The sequence below is a fragment of the Xenopus tropicalis genome, chromosome 6, assembly GCF_000004195.4.
Source record: "Xenopus tropicalis strain Nigerian chromosome 6, UCB_Xtro_10.0, whole genome shotgun sequence".
Classification (NCBI taxonomy): domain Eukaryota; kingdom Metazoa; phylum Chordata; class Amphibia; order Anura; family Pipidae; genus Xenopus; species Xenopus tropicalis.
In genome coordinates, this window is record NC_030682.2 from 64,011,759 (window position 1) to 64,027,204 (window position 15,446).

The 15,446-nt window shown below is 38.2% G+C and overlaps 1 protein-coding gene across 2 annotated transcripts in view; it reads right to left on the reverse strand.

Annotated features, from left to right (window-relative positions):
* The window catches only part of eepd1 (endonuclease/exonuclease/phosphatase family domain containing 1), a 56,298-nt gene that overhangs the window by 23,532 nt on the left and 17,320 nt on the right, over nucleotides 1-15,446 (reverse strand). For both annotated transcript variants that reach the window (XM_012964232.3, NM_001113109.1), the window contains 1 exon segment: nucleotides 1,858-1,909. In XM_012964232.3, the coding sequence (XP_012819686.1) occupies nucleotides 1,858-1,909 (52 nt within the window).

Sequence of the window (15,446 nt, forward strand, 5' to 3'; positions counted from 1 at the left end):
ACATTTGCTAAAAGCATGCCAAAAGTCTTATACATTATGTTATGAAATATTAATGAGCCCTGATTTTGTACTCAAATTAATTTTAACCCAGCAACTGAAAATGCCTATAAATCCTTTCTAAAATTGCCTCATAGACTGAATGGACACAGTTCTGAGAATGTGGCTAGGCATATACAGTAACAGGACAAAGTCCAAACACTCCACCCAGAAAAACCTATGTTATTGTGCCATTCAGTGAACTGAGGGGCAGGCATTTATTTGTTAAAACTGACATCAGTGATGGCTGTTCTTTTATAGTGCAGTTCACTTACTGTTAAAAATTCTGTAGATGGCAGTGTTTCCTTTAACTGCAGGCATCTCATTTTTACTCTGACTGCAGCTTACTTAGGGCACCCCAGCATTAGAACTATTATAAGAAAATATCTAGAAGATACCTAAGGGTGAAGACACATGGAGCTACTAGTAGCAGCTACTTGTCGTGGCTACTAAAATAGACAATGCTGATTATTTACTGATAATTGTCTCTATGTGTGCTTTAGTAGAGGCAATTCTCACTGTTATCTATTGCAGTGGATTTTCTGGAGTTTAGTAGCCTTGAAAAAGTAGCTGCTACTAATAGCCCAGTGTGTCTTCACCCTTAGGGCTCTGGCACACGGGGAGATTAGTCGCCCGCGACAAAACTCCCTGTTCGCGGGCAACTAATCTCCCAGAGTGGGCATCACCTGCCATCCCACTGGCGAACATGTAAGTCGCCGGTGGGATGGCACACGCGGCGGCGCAATTTGCCGAAATCGCCTGCACAGCGTGTACCATCCCAACGGCGACTTACATGTTCGCCGGTGGGATGGTAGTTCGGGGAGATTAGTCGCCCGTGACAAATGAGATTTGTCGCGGGCGACTAATCTCCCCGTGTACCAGAGTCCTAAAGGTTTTGCATAGCCTGGGATAAGAAAATGCCCTTTCAGATAAGATAAGTAGACTCTGTGAACCCTCCTTGTTCTATGGCTTTAGGCCCTATCTATCAATACCTCCATCTTCCCACCCCCTGCTTTCACATCTAGTGCTGGTGCATGGGGGACCACAAGTTAACTAACTAAACTTATAATAACTTATGCACAAAAAATGTGTTCTTTAAATTTTATGCTATGAGTACTACAAAAATTATTGTAGTTTTTTTTTTTATCACAAATTTATCATACTAGCAAATGGGTTAATGTTTATTCACTAGTGACATTGCTATGAAAATATTTTTTGTTATTACTGGACATAAAATTAGGAATATTAATGAGCTTAATAATGTACTTTGTATAATGGATAATATACATATGTTTGTTTGCAAGGTACAGTCAGTCTTCTATTGTTCTTATCTAGGATGCAGAGAACCTTTGTAAAAACTATATAGAAAATGTCACTGATAACATCAGTGTACATTCAAAAAGAACTGACAAACACATTTGTGGGCCAATTTTTTTCTTTTTAATGTAGGACACTATAAATACCTAAAACACCAGTCTCTGCCAAATTAGCAGTGTTCTGATGTGCACTTCCAGTACTATAATACCTTTAGTATGGCATCTTTTGGGCATGATGGTTATGTATCCCTCACACCTTTCAATGATTACTCAACAAGTCCACTTGCTCTAGATTTACTAATACTAGATATACTATGACCAGGATCAATAAAAACCTTTAAAGTCGCCTCAGACCTAAAGAAAAAAGTGACCCTCTGCATATGGAAACAAGATGCTGAAAGCAACATTGTGCATAAACTGCCTTAGGGGTTTCTACTTTCCCAGCCATTACTGCTCTATAACACTTAATGCATGTTAATGAAAGAAAAACAATGACTAAAATTACCTTTTCCAGTGCATCTTTGTCAGACAGCTCCTGAACAGCCAGTAGCTTGACGCTGAAGAAAAAAAACAAAGTAGTGCTTAAGTACTGTGGTAAAGACATATTCATTTTTCTACACATAGGGGGGATTTATGTTCTTAAAGGGGAAATGTTCTATACATTATATTTTAACCATACCCAGGTCTTATTAAACTCACTCTCCTTTTACCTCCATTAAGCAGGTGGAGAAGTCAACCATGTAGTGGTGAAGCTACCATGGTTTTGGTCAAGTAACTTCTGACCAAAAGTGTGGGGCAAAGCACATACACACTAAGCATTCTACCGCTGGACACATATTCACAAGTAATAACAGTATCTTTGTCAACACAGAGATGGCTGAAATCTAATATTAAATTGCTCATATGTGTCCAGTGGTCAAACACTCGTCCGAGCTGTAGTTACTGAAAGTAATAGATAACTTAGGGGTACAATTAGGATCTTCCAATTATGACGATGCAAAGTGGAGAAAACAGAAGTAACAGAGGAAGAAGAAGAATTATCAGGGATTATTCATTATTCAGGCTGTCACAGAAATATTACCACTTATCCTATTTGGGTTCAAACAAATCCTGAGAATAAGCTTTACAAATAAAAAAGGGTATGTGTTTAGACAAATTCTGTACTGTAGCAATAAATGTTCTATATGTTATATATTCAGGAAAGTAAGTAAAAGACTAAGGGGCACATTTACTAACCCACGAACGGGCCTAATGCGTCCGATTGCGTTTTTTTCGTAATGATCGGTAATTTTGTGATTTTTTCGGCGTCTTTACGATTTTTGCGTAAAAACGCGAGTTTTTCGGCGTCTTTACGATTTTTGCGTAAAAACGCGAGTTTTTCGGCGTCTTTACGAAAGTTGCCCAAAGTCGCAATTTTTTCGTAGCGTTAAAACTTGCGCGACTTTGCACAACTTTCGTAAAATGTTCTTTTCCAATCGGAATTTTTCCAATTCGGATTCGAAATCGTGTCTTAGTAAATCAGCCCCTAAATGTATACATGTATCCTACCTCACTATTTAGCATTTTTAAGTGGTCAAATGTATCATTATCACTAGGAAATTAAATGCAAAAAAGAAATTGATCATTCCATATTAATAGCAGTCAAGAAAAGTGCCTTGAGTAGAGGGTGCCCACGGCAAGCACCACTCCCAAAATGGCCCCCTGCCTACGCACACACGTGCACCCCGAACAGAAGCAGTATGTGTGCAGCTTGCAAACTGCCACTAGGAGCCCAAAACTAGGGGTAGACAGGCAGAAGTAGTACATACATGCCCCAATCACCACCACTGCACCACAGTCAACTGCCTCTTCAGCCTACCCCTAGTTTACCATATTTAGGATACTGACAGTTTATACTGACAAATAAGGAGCATAAGCTTCCTTATTAGTCAGAATTTAACTGTTCATTAACTTGTTCATTGTCAATCAGACCCATAAACCTATGATTTTACAAGAAGACTACAAAGATACCTAAAACTGAATTGGCTGCAGAAATCCAGAGACTGAGGAAATTTTTCTTAGGGCTCTGGCACACGGGGAGATTAGTCGCCCGCGGCAAAACTCCCTGTTCGCGGGCGACTAATCTCCCGGTGGGGCGATTTCAGTAAATCGCCGAAAAAGACTTGCGAGTCTTTTTCGGCGATTTGCGCGAAATCGCGCCGCCGCGTCTGCCATCCCGCCGGCGACTTACATGTTTGCCGGTGGGATGGCAGGGGTAGGCAACTCGGGGAGATTAGTCGCCCGCGAACAGGGAGTTTTGTCGCGGGCGACTAATCTTCCCCGTGTGCCAGAGCCCTTAATGGTTAGCTAAACTGCTCTATCTAAATTGAACACTTGCAAACAAAATATAAATGTAAATTTATTTTCATTCCTTTAACCTGAAAGCCTGGTAATAGATGTTTGAAACCAATAGAAACCAATAGAAACCAATAAAAATATTAAATGTGCTCAGACAAGCATTCTGATTAAGTTTACATTCCATTTCTATTGGTGACTATTAACAAAATGTGGGGGTTGCTTCCAATTTTAGCTTTTCTGGCTGCCCGCAACAAAACAGTGACTTTAGGCCACACGTCTAAATAGCTTATTGTAAGGTATTATAACACAAAAAGTTTGGTATTACGAAGGCCATCTCCCATTGAGTCCATTTTATGAAAATATTTCTAATTTTTAAAAACAAGTTTTCTCTGTAATAATAAAACAGTATGTTGTACTTGAGGCTAACAACTGCATAAATAAGCAGTTCTATTAAGTTTATTTAATTCCTGGAAATCCCTATATCCCCATTCCAATGATAAGGCGTGTGGGAGAAGCCAACCTGAAATAACGGAAATTTAGGGAACACTAAGGGGCACATTTACAAAAGCACGAACGCTCGAGCGTTCATGCGAACGCTCCGAGCTTATTTTCGCCGATTTTTTTCAGGCGTCCGCACGACTTTTTCGGACAGCGCACGACTTTTTCGGACGTTTGCACGAAAAAATCGGAAAGGTTTTACCGCTGTTTACAATTGTTCGGTACGAAAATTTCGGGACTTTCGGATTGCCAATACGATATTATCGTGACTAATACGATTTTTTCGCAAGCATTTTCGTGATATTTGCGATCTTCCGAAATTTTTGTTTCCAATACGATTTTTTCCCATTCGTGATTCGGATTCGTGGATTAGTAAATGTGCCCCTAACACTGCACAGCGAATCCGCTACTTTGTGCAGCTCCACTGACAGGAACAGTGCCAGCCTGTATGCACTGGCCTCGGAAATAAAGTAACACAGCACCATGCCACAATGCTTTAAGCTTTCCCAGTCGTTTCTTAGCAGATTCAAATTGCATGTACAGGAAAGTAAGACTTTTGCATTTTATACTACTGCGCATGCATTAGTTACATTGGCTGCCAATACAGGTTTAGATCTAGAAATGCATGGGACCTGGGGTTTTCTGGACCTGTACGGCACACTGACTTTATACTACCATATTCTGCATCATGGCACTCAAGTCAAAGATTGATAAAGCATTTACGCAATCAGGAGTCAGTTAAACCACCAATATATTTTTGGTCTCTGGGAGACTGGAGCAATGATTAACTCCAAAGCATAGTTCCCTGATCAGAATTCAACCCAGGTTACCAGAGCTGCAAGGAAGTAATCGTAAACCACTGTACAATTGTGCAATACAGAGAAATATAAGTATGCTCAAGTGAACAGTAAAAATGAAAGTACATCAGGTAAAGAACTGAAAACGGAGTCATATGATAGCAAGAGAAAAATGAACTGCAATAAACTCTTAGTACAGTGCACATTAAAACAGCAGAAACTAAAATGCAAAATTCAGGCAGATAGAAACTAAGTGGCAAAAACATATACAGGTATGGGACCTGTTTTCCAGCATGCTTGGGATCTGGAGTTTTCCAGATGATTAATCTTTTTGTAATCTGAATCTTCATACTTTAAAAACTAGACTATAAAGTCTATTAAAAATAATTAAAAAATAATAGGATTTTGCCACCAGTAAGGATCAATTATATCTTAGTTGGGATCAAGTACTAGGTACTGCTTTTTTTTTTTTTTACAGTAAGAAAGGTAAATTCAATAAAAAATTAATTTCTTTAATAAAAATCCAATCTATTGGACATGGCCTTCCTGTAATTCAAAGCTTTCTAGATAACGGGTTTCCGAATAACTGATTCTATACTATTATATACACAATTGGATGATGGATATAGAACATGAAATAACCCCATAGCAAATTACGTCTGTAATTTATTCAATTAAAAAAAAAAATAAAAGTGATGAACAAGGGATTACCATTACTCTGCAAAGGATTGTGTCTCTATAAAATAAAGACTCTAGAAATTGTTAGTATGCTAAAATTGAGCAGTACCAAACAAAACACTCAGTGGGCACTTTATATTCACTAATGTCTATAACATTCCTGCCTAATAAAATACACACTTTCCTACACCTATTCCCTTTAGCATTTTGCTTTATGATTATTACACTGTTTGCTAGTAAGTAAGAAAACATTTGTCTGCTTCTAATTTCCCTTTTCTTTTTGTAACTTTGATGACTAGTAAAAGTCAAGAAAACTCCTAAGCACTACAGTATAGTGGGATGTAGGTCATAACTATTTCAATCCATACTCAACCCTTACTCGTGCCTGATCCAGCAGCCATGTAGATTTATATGCTGCATCTCTGCGGCTTAAATTGGAGAGGTTAAGGCATCGCTGGGCTAGTGTCAAATTGCGGCAGTTGGTCACTATGAAAGTGCTGACCCACAGGTTTTGAGTAAACCTGTGGATCACTAATACAGTAGTATTTTACATTTGGTCAAAATATATGTGTACAGCTTCTTTATAAATAGGAGGTTCCCAAACAAATTGTTCTCAAAATACTTGCCAGTCTAGGCAGATAACAAATGTTGAGCAGATAACAATTAGTTGAGTACATCAATTGTCAAAAGTTGCACACAATGCACAACACATTTTTGTCAAAATTTTAAAAAATCTATAGGCAAAATGCATACAATAATGACACTAAAAACTTGACAAACCACTGCTTCTCTATAGGACCACTTATCAGGAAACCGATTATCCAGAAACTTCTGAATTACAGAAAGGCCATCTCCCATCGACTCCATTGTAATCAAATAATTCACATTTTTAAACATGGCTTCCTTTTTCTCTGTAATAATAAAACTGTACCTTGTACTTGATTCCAACTAAGATATAATTAAACCTTATATATGTTAATATCAGATATATCACTAAGGGGATTTCAATATTAAAGCTCTTACAGTGGCTATACAGTATGGATACCTCCCTTCTTATTGATTTTTTTTTTTTCAATCTTTGTTTTTTTATTCTTTTTAAAAAGATTATTTACTGCCAGATTAATGAACTTTGATGAACATTTATTGGGCCATATTGTTTGTAATTATTTAATGTAGACTAGCTAGTCACAAATTTATGCACATAGAGATGTAATTTAATAAGTTACAGTTTTGGTTGTATTAAGCCAACTGCTGCTTTATGAGGAGTGGGGCTGCTGTGCTGGTTCTCCAGTAACACAAAGTTCTACTGGTTTGCTTAGAAAGAAGTGACAACCGTATGCTGTGGGGTTACTTCTTGCAGCAGGCTTGGAAGGTTTGTATGGGTAGGAGGCAGAATGAATGTAGAAAAATACAGTGCGATCATGGAGCCAGATGCAGTCTGCAATACACCTAAGCCTTGGGAGAAGAATGTCTTCAAGAAAAACAATGACCTCAAGCATAAACACAAAACTACACAAGAACAGCTTAAATTCAATACAGAATTTGTAGCCGGACTTAAAAAAAAATTATTTATACACAATCCCCTTGCAGTAGCAGTAAAGAGGAATGGGGAAAACTGCAGCGACCTATCCACACAGGCTCAAAGCTGTAACTGACTTGAAGAGGGTTTATACTTATGAAGTTATTTTGTGTTTTTGTACTGTAATTCAATTAAATAATTTTGCAGTGATCTGTTTTCAATTTGACATGAAAGGATTTATTTCTGTTGAACAGTATTAAAATAAATTTGATCTGCTTGTGACTCTGTTATGACAATAAAAACAAAACAACTTTCAAAAATAGATTTTTAGGGATTAATAGTTACAATGCATAACATACATAAAGAATCCAATTATTAAAGTAAAATTTGTAAAAAAAACATTTTATTTTGTTTGTGTACTGCAGTATCATAGAAATACATGAATACATGCTTCAAGGTTAATGGCAGCTTGCACTGCAAATATTTCAGAGAACTTAAGGCCCCCATACACGGGCCTATAGAAGCTGCCAATATCGGTCCCTTGGATCGTTTCGGCAGCTAATCGGCCCGTGTATGGGCAGAAATGAGCGGCCTGGCCGACCGATATCTGGCCTGAAATTGGCCAGATATCGATCGACCAGGTTAGAAAATCCAGTCGGATCGGGGACCGCATCGGCTCGTTGATGCGGTCCCCGAACTGACTGCCCATGGCTGCAAATGTAATCCGATCGTTTGGCCCCAGGGCCAAACGATCGGATTTTTTTTTTTTAAAGCAACTTGCTACCCGATATCACCCACCCGTAGGTAGGGATATCGGGTAAAGATCCACTCGCTTGGTGACATCGCCAAGCGAGCGGATCTTATAGTGTATGGGGACCTTTACATTTGCGAATCAATAATGAGAGATAAAAATTAATTTGTGTATTTTCTCTTTATATGGCAACAATTGATTGAAATAATAAACCTAAATATCAGGGTCCAGAACAGAACATAAGTGCTTTTATATATTAAACAGCGTTAACACAGCTTCCAGTCTAGATAAAACATCTCAAAGCATTTTAAAATGCAAACTTTAGATAAAACAAACCTCAAGCAAGCAAACAGGCATCACAAGCAAGTACCTCACTGTTGTACATGTAATTTTTATTTGTCTTATTATTTGTTTAATTACGATTTAACCCTTAGGTAGAGGGGAGTGACAGCCTACCAATGACACAGTACCCTACGTTTCCACATACTATGGGAAAAGCATGTTGCCTAGCACAGAGCTGTTCCCAAAGCACAATAAACTGGTGGCAAGGACATGGATGAACAGCAGAAAATTCTAGGCAGTAGAAGAGAAAATAATGACAAGAATCATCTGTATTGTCACATACAAGAAAAAGGATTTCACCATGCTGCTACACTGACTCTTAGTAAAAGCTTTGTTATGACTGTCATTGCATGGATTTTATCTCAGAACTTTTGAGATTAGCAGCAAATGATGTTGCTAATGTAACATTATACTTTTGCTTAAATTATTGTGTGACGCCACGCACACATGTGCATAATGAGTGAAATCTATGGCACTGTGCTCAGTGCCACAATATTGCAGCCCACAAAATAATTCTAAGTAACTTTCAAATATGAATTTATAACAAAATATTAGAACTGTAAAAAAGATTTTTTTAAATCTCTTTACTTATCAATTTTATTTCTACACATTGATTAATAACAGTATTGGTGACATGGGTTACACTGCATCTTAATAAAGGAAATTGAGTAGTGTCAATGACCGCCAGTGATATTTTATGTCCCATGGAAGAGTAGAGATGTCCCAGTGGGGGTCAAGGAAAGTTGTTTGTGTTCGTTATAGGTTGGTGTTGGAGTTCTTGAGTTCTGAAGGAAAACAGCACCTTGTACTGCTTCCTAGGGGGCAGATTTATCAAAATGTGAGTTTAGAGATTAATACATAAAAACTCACCAATGTTCTATTCATTCCTATGGGATTTTTAGAAGTGTATTTATCAATGGGTGAAAGTTAAAACTCACTTTTTCATAAATAGGCTTCTGAAAATCCTATAGGAATGAATAGAACATGGGTGAGTTTTTATGTATTAAGCTCTAAACTCACATTTTGATAAATCTGCCCCTAAGTCTTTATCCAGTAAAAAGTCCTCCTAACACCACCACTTTAAAATAAATATAGCACAGATTATAGTTTTAGTTCTAAAACATAGCAGCTCATGTTCCTAAATTCCAGGCAGGGGCTTAACAATAGAGAAAACCTAGCAAAATCTACAATATAGCAGTATAGAATGCCCAGTGGGGGAGGAGTGATGACTGATGGCTTTTTTATGTATTTGAGCAAAAATATCTGCAGAAAGGCCTGGGGGATGGGGGACCTTAAAAAAACTATTTTGTTGGACCCAGAGATCTTAAAAAAAGTTTCATGACATGAACTGGACCCCAGGGAAAAAATTACTTTCAAACATTGGCAAATAAACTAATGTTCTTAATTAAAGCAATGTAATTCTAATTATGTAATAATTAGATTTGAATATATTATGAATATGACTTATATTTCTGAATTATAAGAGGGCCATTTTCCACTAACTCCACTTTAATCAAATAATTAAAATGTTAAAAATAATTTCCTTTTTCTCTGTAATAAAAAAATAGTTCTTGTACATGATCCTGACTAAGAAATAATTAATCCTTATGGGAAGCAAAACAATCCTATTTGGTTTTATTAATATTTACATGATTTTTAGTAGACTTAAGGTATTGAGATCCAACTAACAGAAAGATCCTTTATCTGGAAAATCCCATATATATCTAGATTGTAAGCTCTATGGGGCAGGGACCTCCATCCTCTTGTGTCTTTGACTCTATTGCAACTGTATCTTTATTTATTTATTTGTATTTATTGTTATACTGTGTATTTATCTATTATTATATTAATAATCCCCGGTTTGTATTAATGTATTCTACTGTACAGCTCTGCGTACATAAGTAGCGCTTTAAAAATAAAGATATACATACATACATACATACATATATATATATATTTAACTTTCCATTATAACAGCTTTATTACTCCATGCCAAATAACATCCTAATACAACAAACAGTAGAAGAAGGATAAATTATATTTTCCCCCCCAAAAAACAAACACGGGAAAACTGTAAACACAGACCTAAAAAAACAGAAGGTATTTGTAGCACTCACCCTTCTCAGCACTGCTGGTGTTCAAGATAAAAACAGATGCCCTGTAATAACCTCTGTACACACTTAAAATGTTGAACTCCTGTAAACTGCTGTGGGCAATAATCCAGACAGACATTTGGTAATAAAAAAAAAGGAACGTGGATGGTCAAGGGACTAGATTGCAAAATCCCAAACATATCTCTTTGCTGAACAGAAGGGCTATGGAGATGTCATTGTCTCTGTAAGGTCACAAGTTATGCACATTCCTGCTGATTTAGCAAAAAAAATTAGGACAAAAGTCATAACCTCAGATAGATGTTTTACTGTGTTGTTGCAGCACATAATTAAAAAAAAAAACATCACAAATTTAAGATGATAAAACCTAAAGGGGTCCTCTATCCAAAACACTTTTTTCTGTTTGGATGTTTACTTTCTCTGCATTCCTGAAACTTATACCTGAAACAATGTTGCAAGCCTGAAGTTTAAGGCTTATGTCCCATAGAGCTTTAGGTGCCCATGCACTACGAGATCAGCTCGTTTGGTCAGCAATAGTCCATAGCGCGGGCAACTAACTGCTCCGAAATGGCTTTCCACCAACAATAATATGAGTCTCCGGTGGAAAGCTCTTTGCATCACTTCGGTTTTCTAAAGTCAAGCAAAGTTGCTGCAGGAGGAAACCTTGCACGACTTCGTAATATGGAAGCGATGCAAAGGGTTTTCCACCGGCAACTCCTATTGTTGAAGATGGAAAGGCATTTTGGAGCAGTAAGCCGCCCATATTAGCAGAGATCCATCAAGGGCTGGTCGGGACTTTTCAGGTTTTTAATAATAATATTGTGCATATGCTAATTAGGATTTAGATTTGGTTTAGCCAGGACTGTGGATTCGGCCGAATCCAAACCCTGCCAAAAAAGGCAAAATCCCGAACCGAATCCTGGATTCGGTACATCCCTAATTAAAAGGCATGGGTGATAAAATTGTCCCCGTTGCATATTAGTACCCCATGGCTTATTAGTCCAAAATTCAATCAGAATCAGTCCAGAATACCACCATTTATGGTGTATATGGACAGGATGCTTTTCAAAATGCCCTAAACCATCCTCCAGATCAGGGATCCCCAACCTTTTATACCCTTAAACCACATTCAAATGGAAAACATTTTGGAGAGCAACACAAACATGATAAAAGTTCCTGGAGGTGCCAATAAGAGCTATAATTGGCTATTTGATAGTCCCTATGTTGACTGGAAGCCTACAGAATGCTCTGTTTGGCAATTGCATTAGGTTTTCATGTAATCGAAGCTTGCCTCCTAACCAGAAATTCAAAAAATTAGCACCTGCTTTGAGGTCACTGGGAGCAAAATCCCAGGGGTTGGAAAGCAATATGTTGCTCACGAGCCACTGGTTGGGGATCACTGCTCTAGACCCTTACACTGAAATAATCTATCAATGTGCCAGCACTTGTCAGGCAGTTGCTAGGAAAACCATAAAGAGGAAAATATCTCCTGCCAACACTGGTACAAGCACAAAGCAACCCAAAAATGTATGCAGTGACAGGTAGATCATAGACATGGCACAGCATCGGTGTTTCCCCCATAGAGAAATAAATTAGCTGTAACGTACATCTAGAATCACTGCCATGAGAAAAAGGGGTTTTTTATACTGTTTGCAAGAAAAGGAAATACATTCACATGAATTCCAGGAAATTAGTTTTTCCATGCATGCAAAAAACTAAAAACCTTCCCAGCAGAAAAGAAAAATGTGTTGTTTTCTAACACATAAGTTTACACAAGAATACACAGTGTTTTCAGGCACAAGTAAGCACAGATGACAGTATCCCTTTAAATGAACAGGTGAGAACACTGTAATTACAACTGGGGTCATTTGCTGGGCAAGGACACAAGATATCTAAAAAACAAACTATAAATCTTAGCAAGCACTTTCTTCTCACTGGGTTGCATGTTTCCCATTCTCCTCTAGCAGTATTCCAACACTCCACATGTCATTTCTCTAAAGCCATGGGTTTGTAATTAGTGATGAGCGAATTTTTTTATCAGGCATGTATTAGCAGCGAATTTCCACATTTTGCCATTGGTGAATTGTTTTGTGAAACTCCAAGGAAAATTAGCTGCAAAAGAATTTATGCTCACTTCCAAATAGGCACGGTTGCGTCAAAATAGGCGTACACAACAAAATGGTTGCGCAACACCGGCATTTCGCGAATGTGGTAATATATTAGTCTCTAGCTCTAGTAACCATATTTTAATGTAATCTGTTTGTTCCGTTTATTCTCCCAGTTATTGTACAGCACTGTATTGCAACTGTGTTGGAACTTTATAGATACACGTTACTATTGTAATAACAAAATAATAATAATAATAATAATATTTTGTCCCAAGTTCACTTTATATTTCACTAAATGCTACATTGTACTTGTGTGTATATAAATGTGTTTTTTCATTTCCTGAATTGTACCTTGCCTTACGAGGCATGACATTTGGCATAAGACTTTTCATGCCAGAAATTCTTTGTCACCCGACAGTCCAACTAACTTAATCCGGTTAAGCCAGGTCTAAAGTGGTACAAAACAATGGTGGACTTTTAAGCATTAGCCTGACCTTACCTTGAGGTCAGGCAAATATGCCTGTTAGCCCTTAGTAGTGAATTACCTTGCATGTAAGGAGAACAGAGTTTTTTTATAGAACAGAGATTTATATTTACAGCATTTATTTTATCCTCCTTTCATAAATATGCTCCTTAGTAGCTTTATTTTGCTAAGGATGGCCCATCCGGGAGCAGGATACAGCAGTTAAAAACATCTACTTACTTACTGTACAAATACTGTAGCTGCCCCACATACCATCACTATCAGTAGTTAATAGCAGCCAGTGTATCATTAGGGTTGATTCACTAAAGTGCGACAAGCGTTATTGCTTGCTTTTTTAGATGCGAAAAAACGTGTGATTCACTTAAGTATTATCGTTAAGTCGCATATCACGTGCGTTAAATAGTGCGCAACCGAATGCATTAATTTTACCGCATTTTACACTTAAACGTGCTAAATATCGCATTAGTCTGTGCGAAAATTAACACCTACTTGGGGCAGGCGGTAATTATAGAAAAGTACAGTTCATGACAAATTCAGATTCAAATTCAGATTTCCATCTGTACATGATAACATTTGTGCAAACAGGAAGGTTCAGTATTTGCCTATGGCATAGGGTGGTGTTTTGACTGCCACTGTGCACAAGTGAAAAATTGCAGTGCTCGAACTGCCATTTCCTATACCAAAGTAACCTGGTCATATAGATCATCTTATTATTACCCCACTTTTATAAAAAAAAATTAAATTTTTTCAATTGTTTACATGGTTCTATATTGTTTTCTGCCTCATTAGTTTGTTGGATTTATATATGTATATGTGATCATAAATTTGTTTCTAGAAAAGACTCTTACAGGTAGCTGGCAAAGAATAAATTGCTAGTAAAACCTGGAGGAATGTGCATTGTAAATTTCTGTGGAATTCTAGTCCCCAGCATTAAAACACGCTTGATAAAATCAGTGTCAGGTTTTGGGAGCTGATGCCCACTGGAAAACCTGAGCTAACGTCCCACAACCCTAACCAATCTCAGCAGCTCTGTGCAATGCCCCCATCGCCCTCCCAGGATGACTGCCACTGCTCCCAACACCGATGATTACCGCCACTAAAATGATTTAGTATGTTCAGAGCAACAATATAAGGGTCATTTGAAAAGACCCTGATAAAAGGGCAAGAGCACTAAGGGGCACGATGCAGGTGGTAAGTACAGGGCTCCATCTGCCACCACTCTCTAGCTTGAGTTTCTGAATGACATGCAAGTTAGGGGGAAGGTTAAGAGATGAGAGAGGGGTTCCCTAAGTGCCTCCCACATCCTGCCCCTCATAAATACAGCACTCCCATATGCCTCTGTGCTGCAGAACAGCAGGAATACAGTGTGCAAAGTGCAAAAGCATGGTGGCTTGCACCCATTTTCTTGCACTTTTCATACTGCCATCCTGCTCTTAAATGACTTCTTATAGGTTTCTGGAAAGGAAATTCAAGACCCCCTACATTTCCTACTGCATTTGTTTTGTAGACAGTAGAGGTAATTTAATCAATGTGAAAAGTGCATTGCATAGCTGAACACTGCAGAGAAACATTCCTGGCAACAGACAGGAAAAGGGACATAATTCTGTTGCTCCACCTAAGTAGTGTTGGACTACAACTCCTAGAATTTTCCAGCATCTTATCAAGGGTTAAACCATGATGGTATTAGCTGTATTACAGAAACCATAGAAATTAATTGCACAGTTGCACAACAATAAGAGCTGACAGAGCTTTCAACCAACCCCTATGTCACGAGGGAGATTATGATCCACTCCAGGCATTTCTGACACCTTATTTCATGCTATCATTTAGTGCGAAGAGGAATTCAGGCCTAATAAAACCAGGACTGGATTATTATGGTTAAGGACCAGAAGAATCCTCCAATGAGAAACCTTCATGCATTTGACTTTCACAACTAAACAACACTAAATCAACCTTTATTACCAAGGCAAGGTAATGTCAATAAATTGGAATATTGTCAAACAGGGATCATTCTCACAATCTTAGGGCCGTGACACACTGGGAGATTAGTCGCGCTGCGACAAATCTCTGTTGTCGCGGACAACTAATCTCCCCGCAATGCCACCCCACCGGCTAGAATGTAAATCGCTGGTGGGATGGCATACGTGGCGCCATGATTTGCCAAAGTCGCCGAAGTTGCCTTGAGAGGAAACTTCGTCAACTTCGGCAAATCGCAGCACCGCGTATGCCATCCCACCAGCGATTTACATTCTAGCCGGTGGGATGGCATTGCGGGGAGATTAGTCTCCGAGACAACGGAGATTTATTGCAGCACAACTTATCTCCCCGTGTGTCACTGCCCTTAACTGTGACTGGGTCATCAAGGCCCCCCAGAGAACCTGAGCCATTAAACAGTTCTTCTAGATAAGAAAAACTGGTATCCCCATGAGAGATTCAGTGTTCCAGTTTAACTGAATAATATAGTTGAGA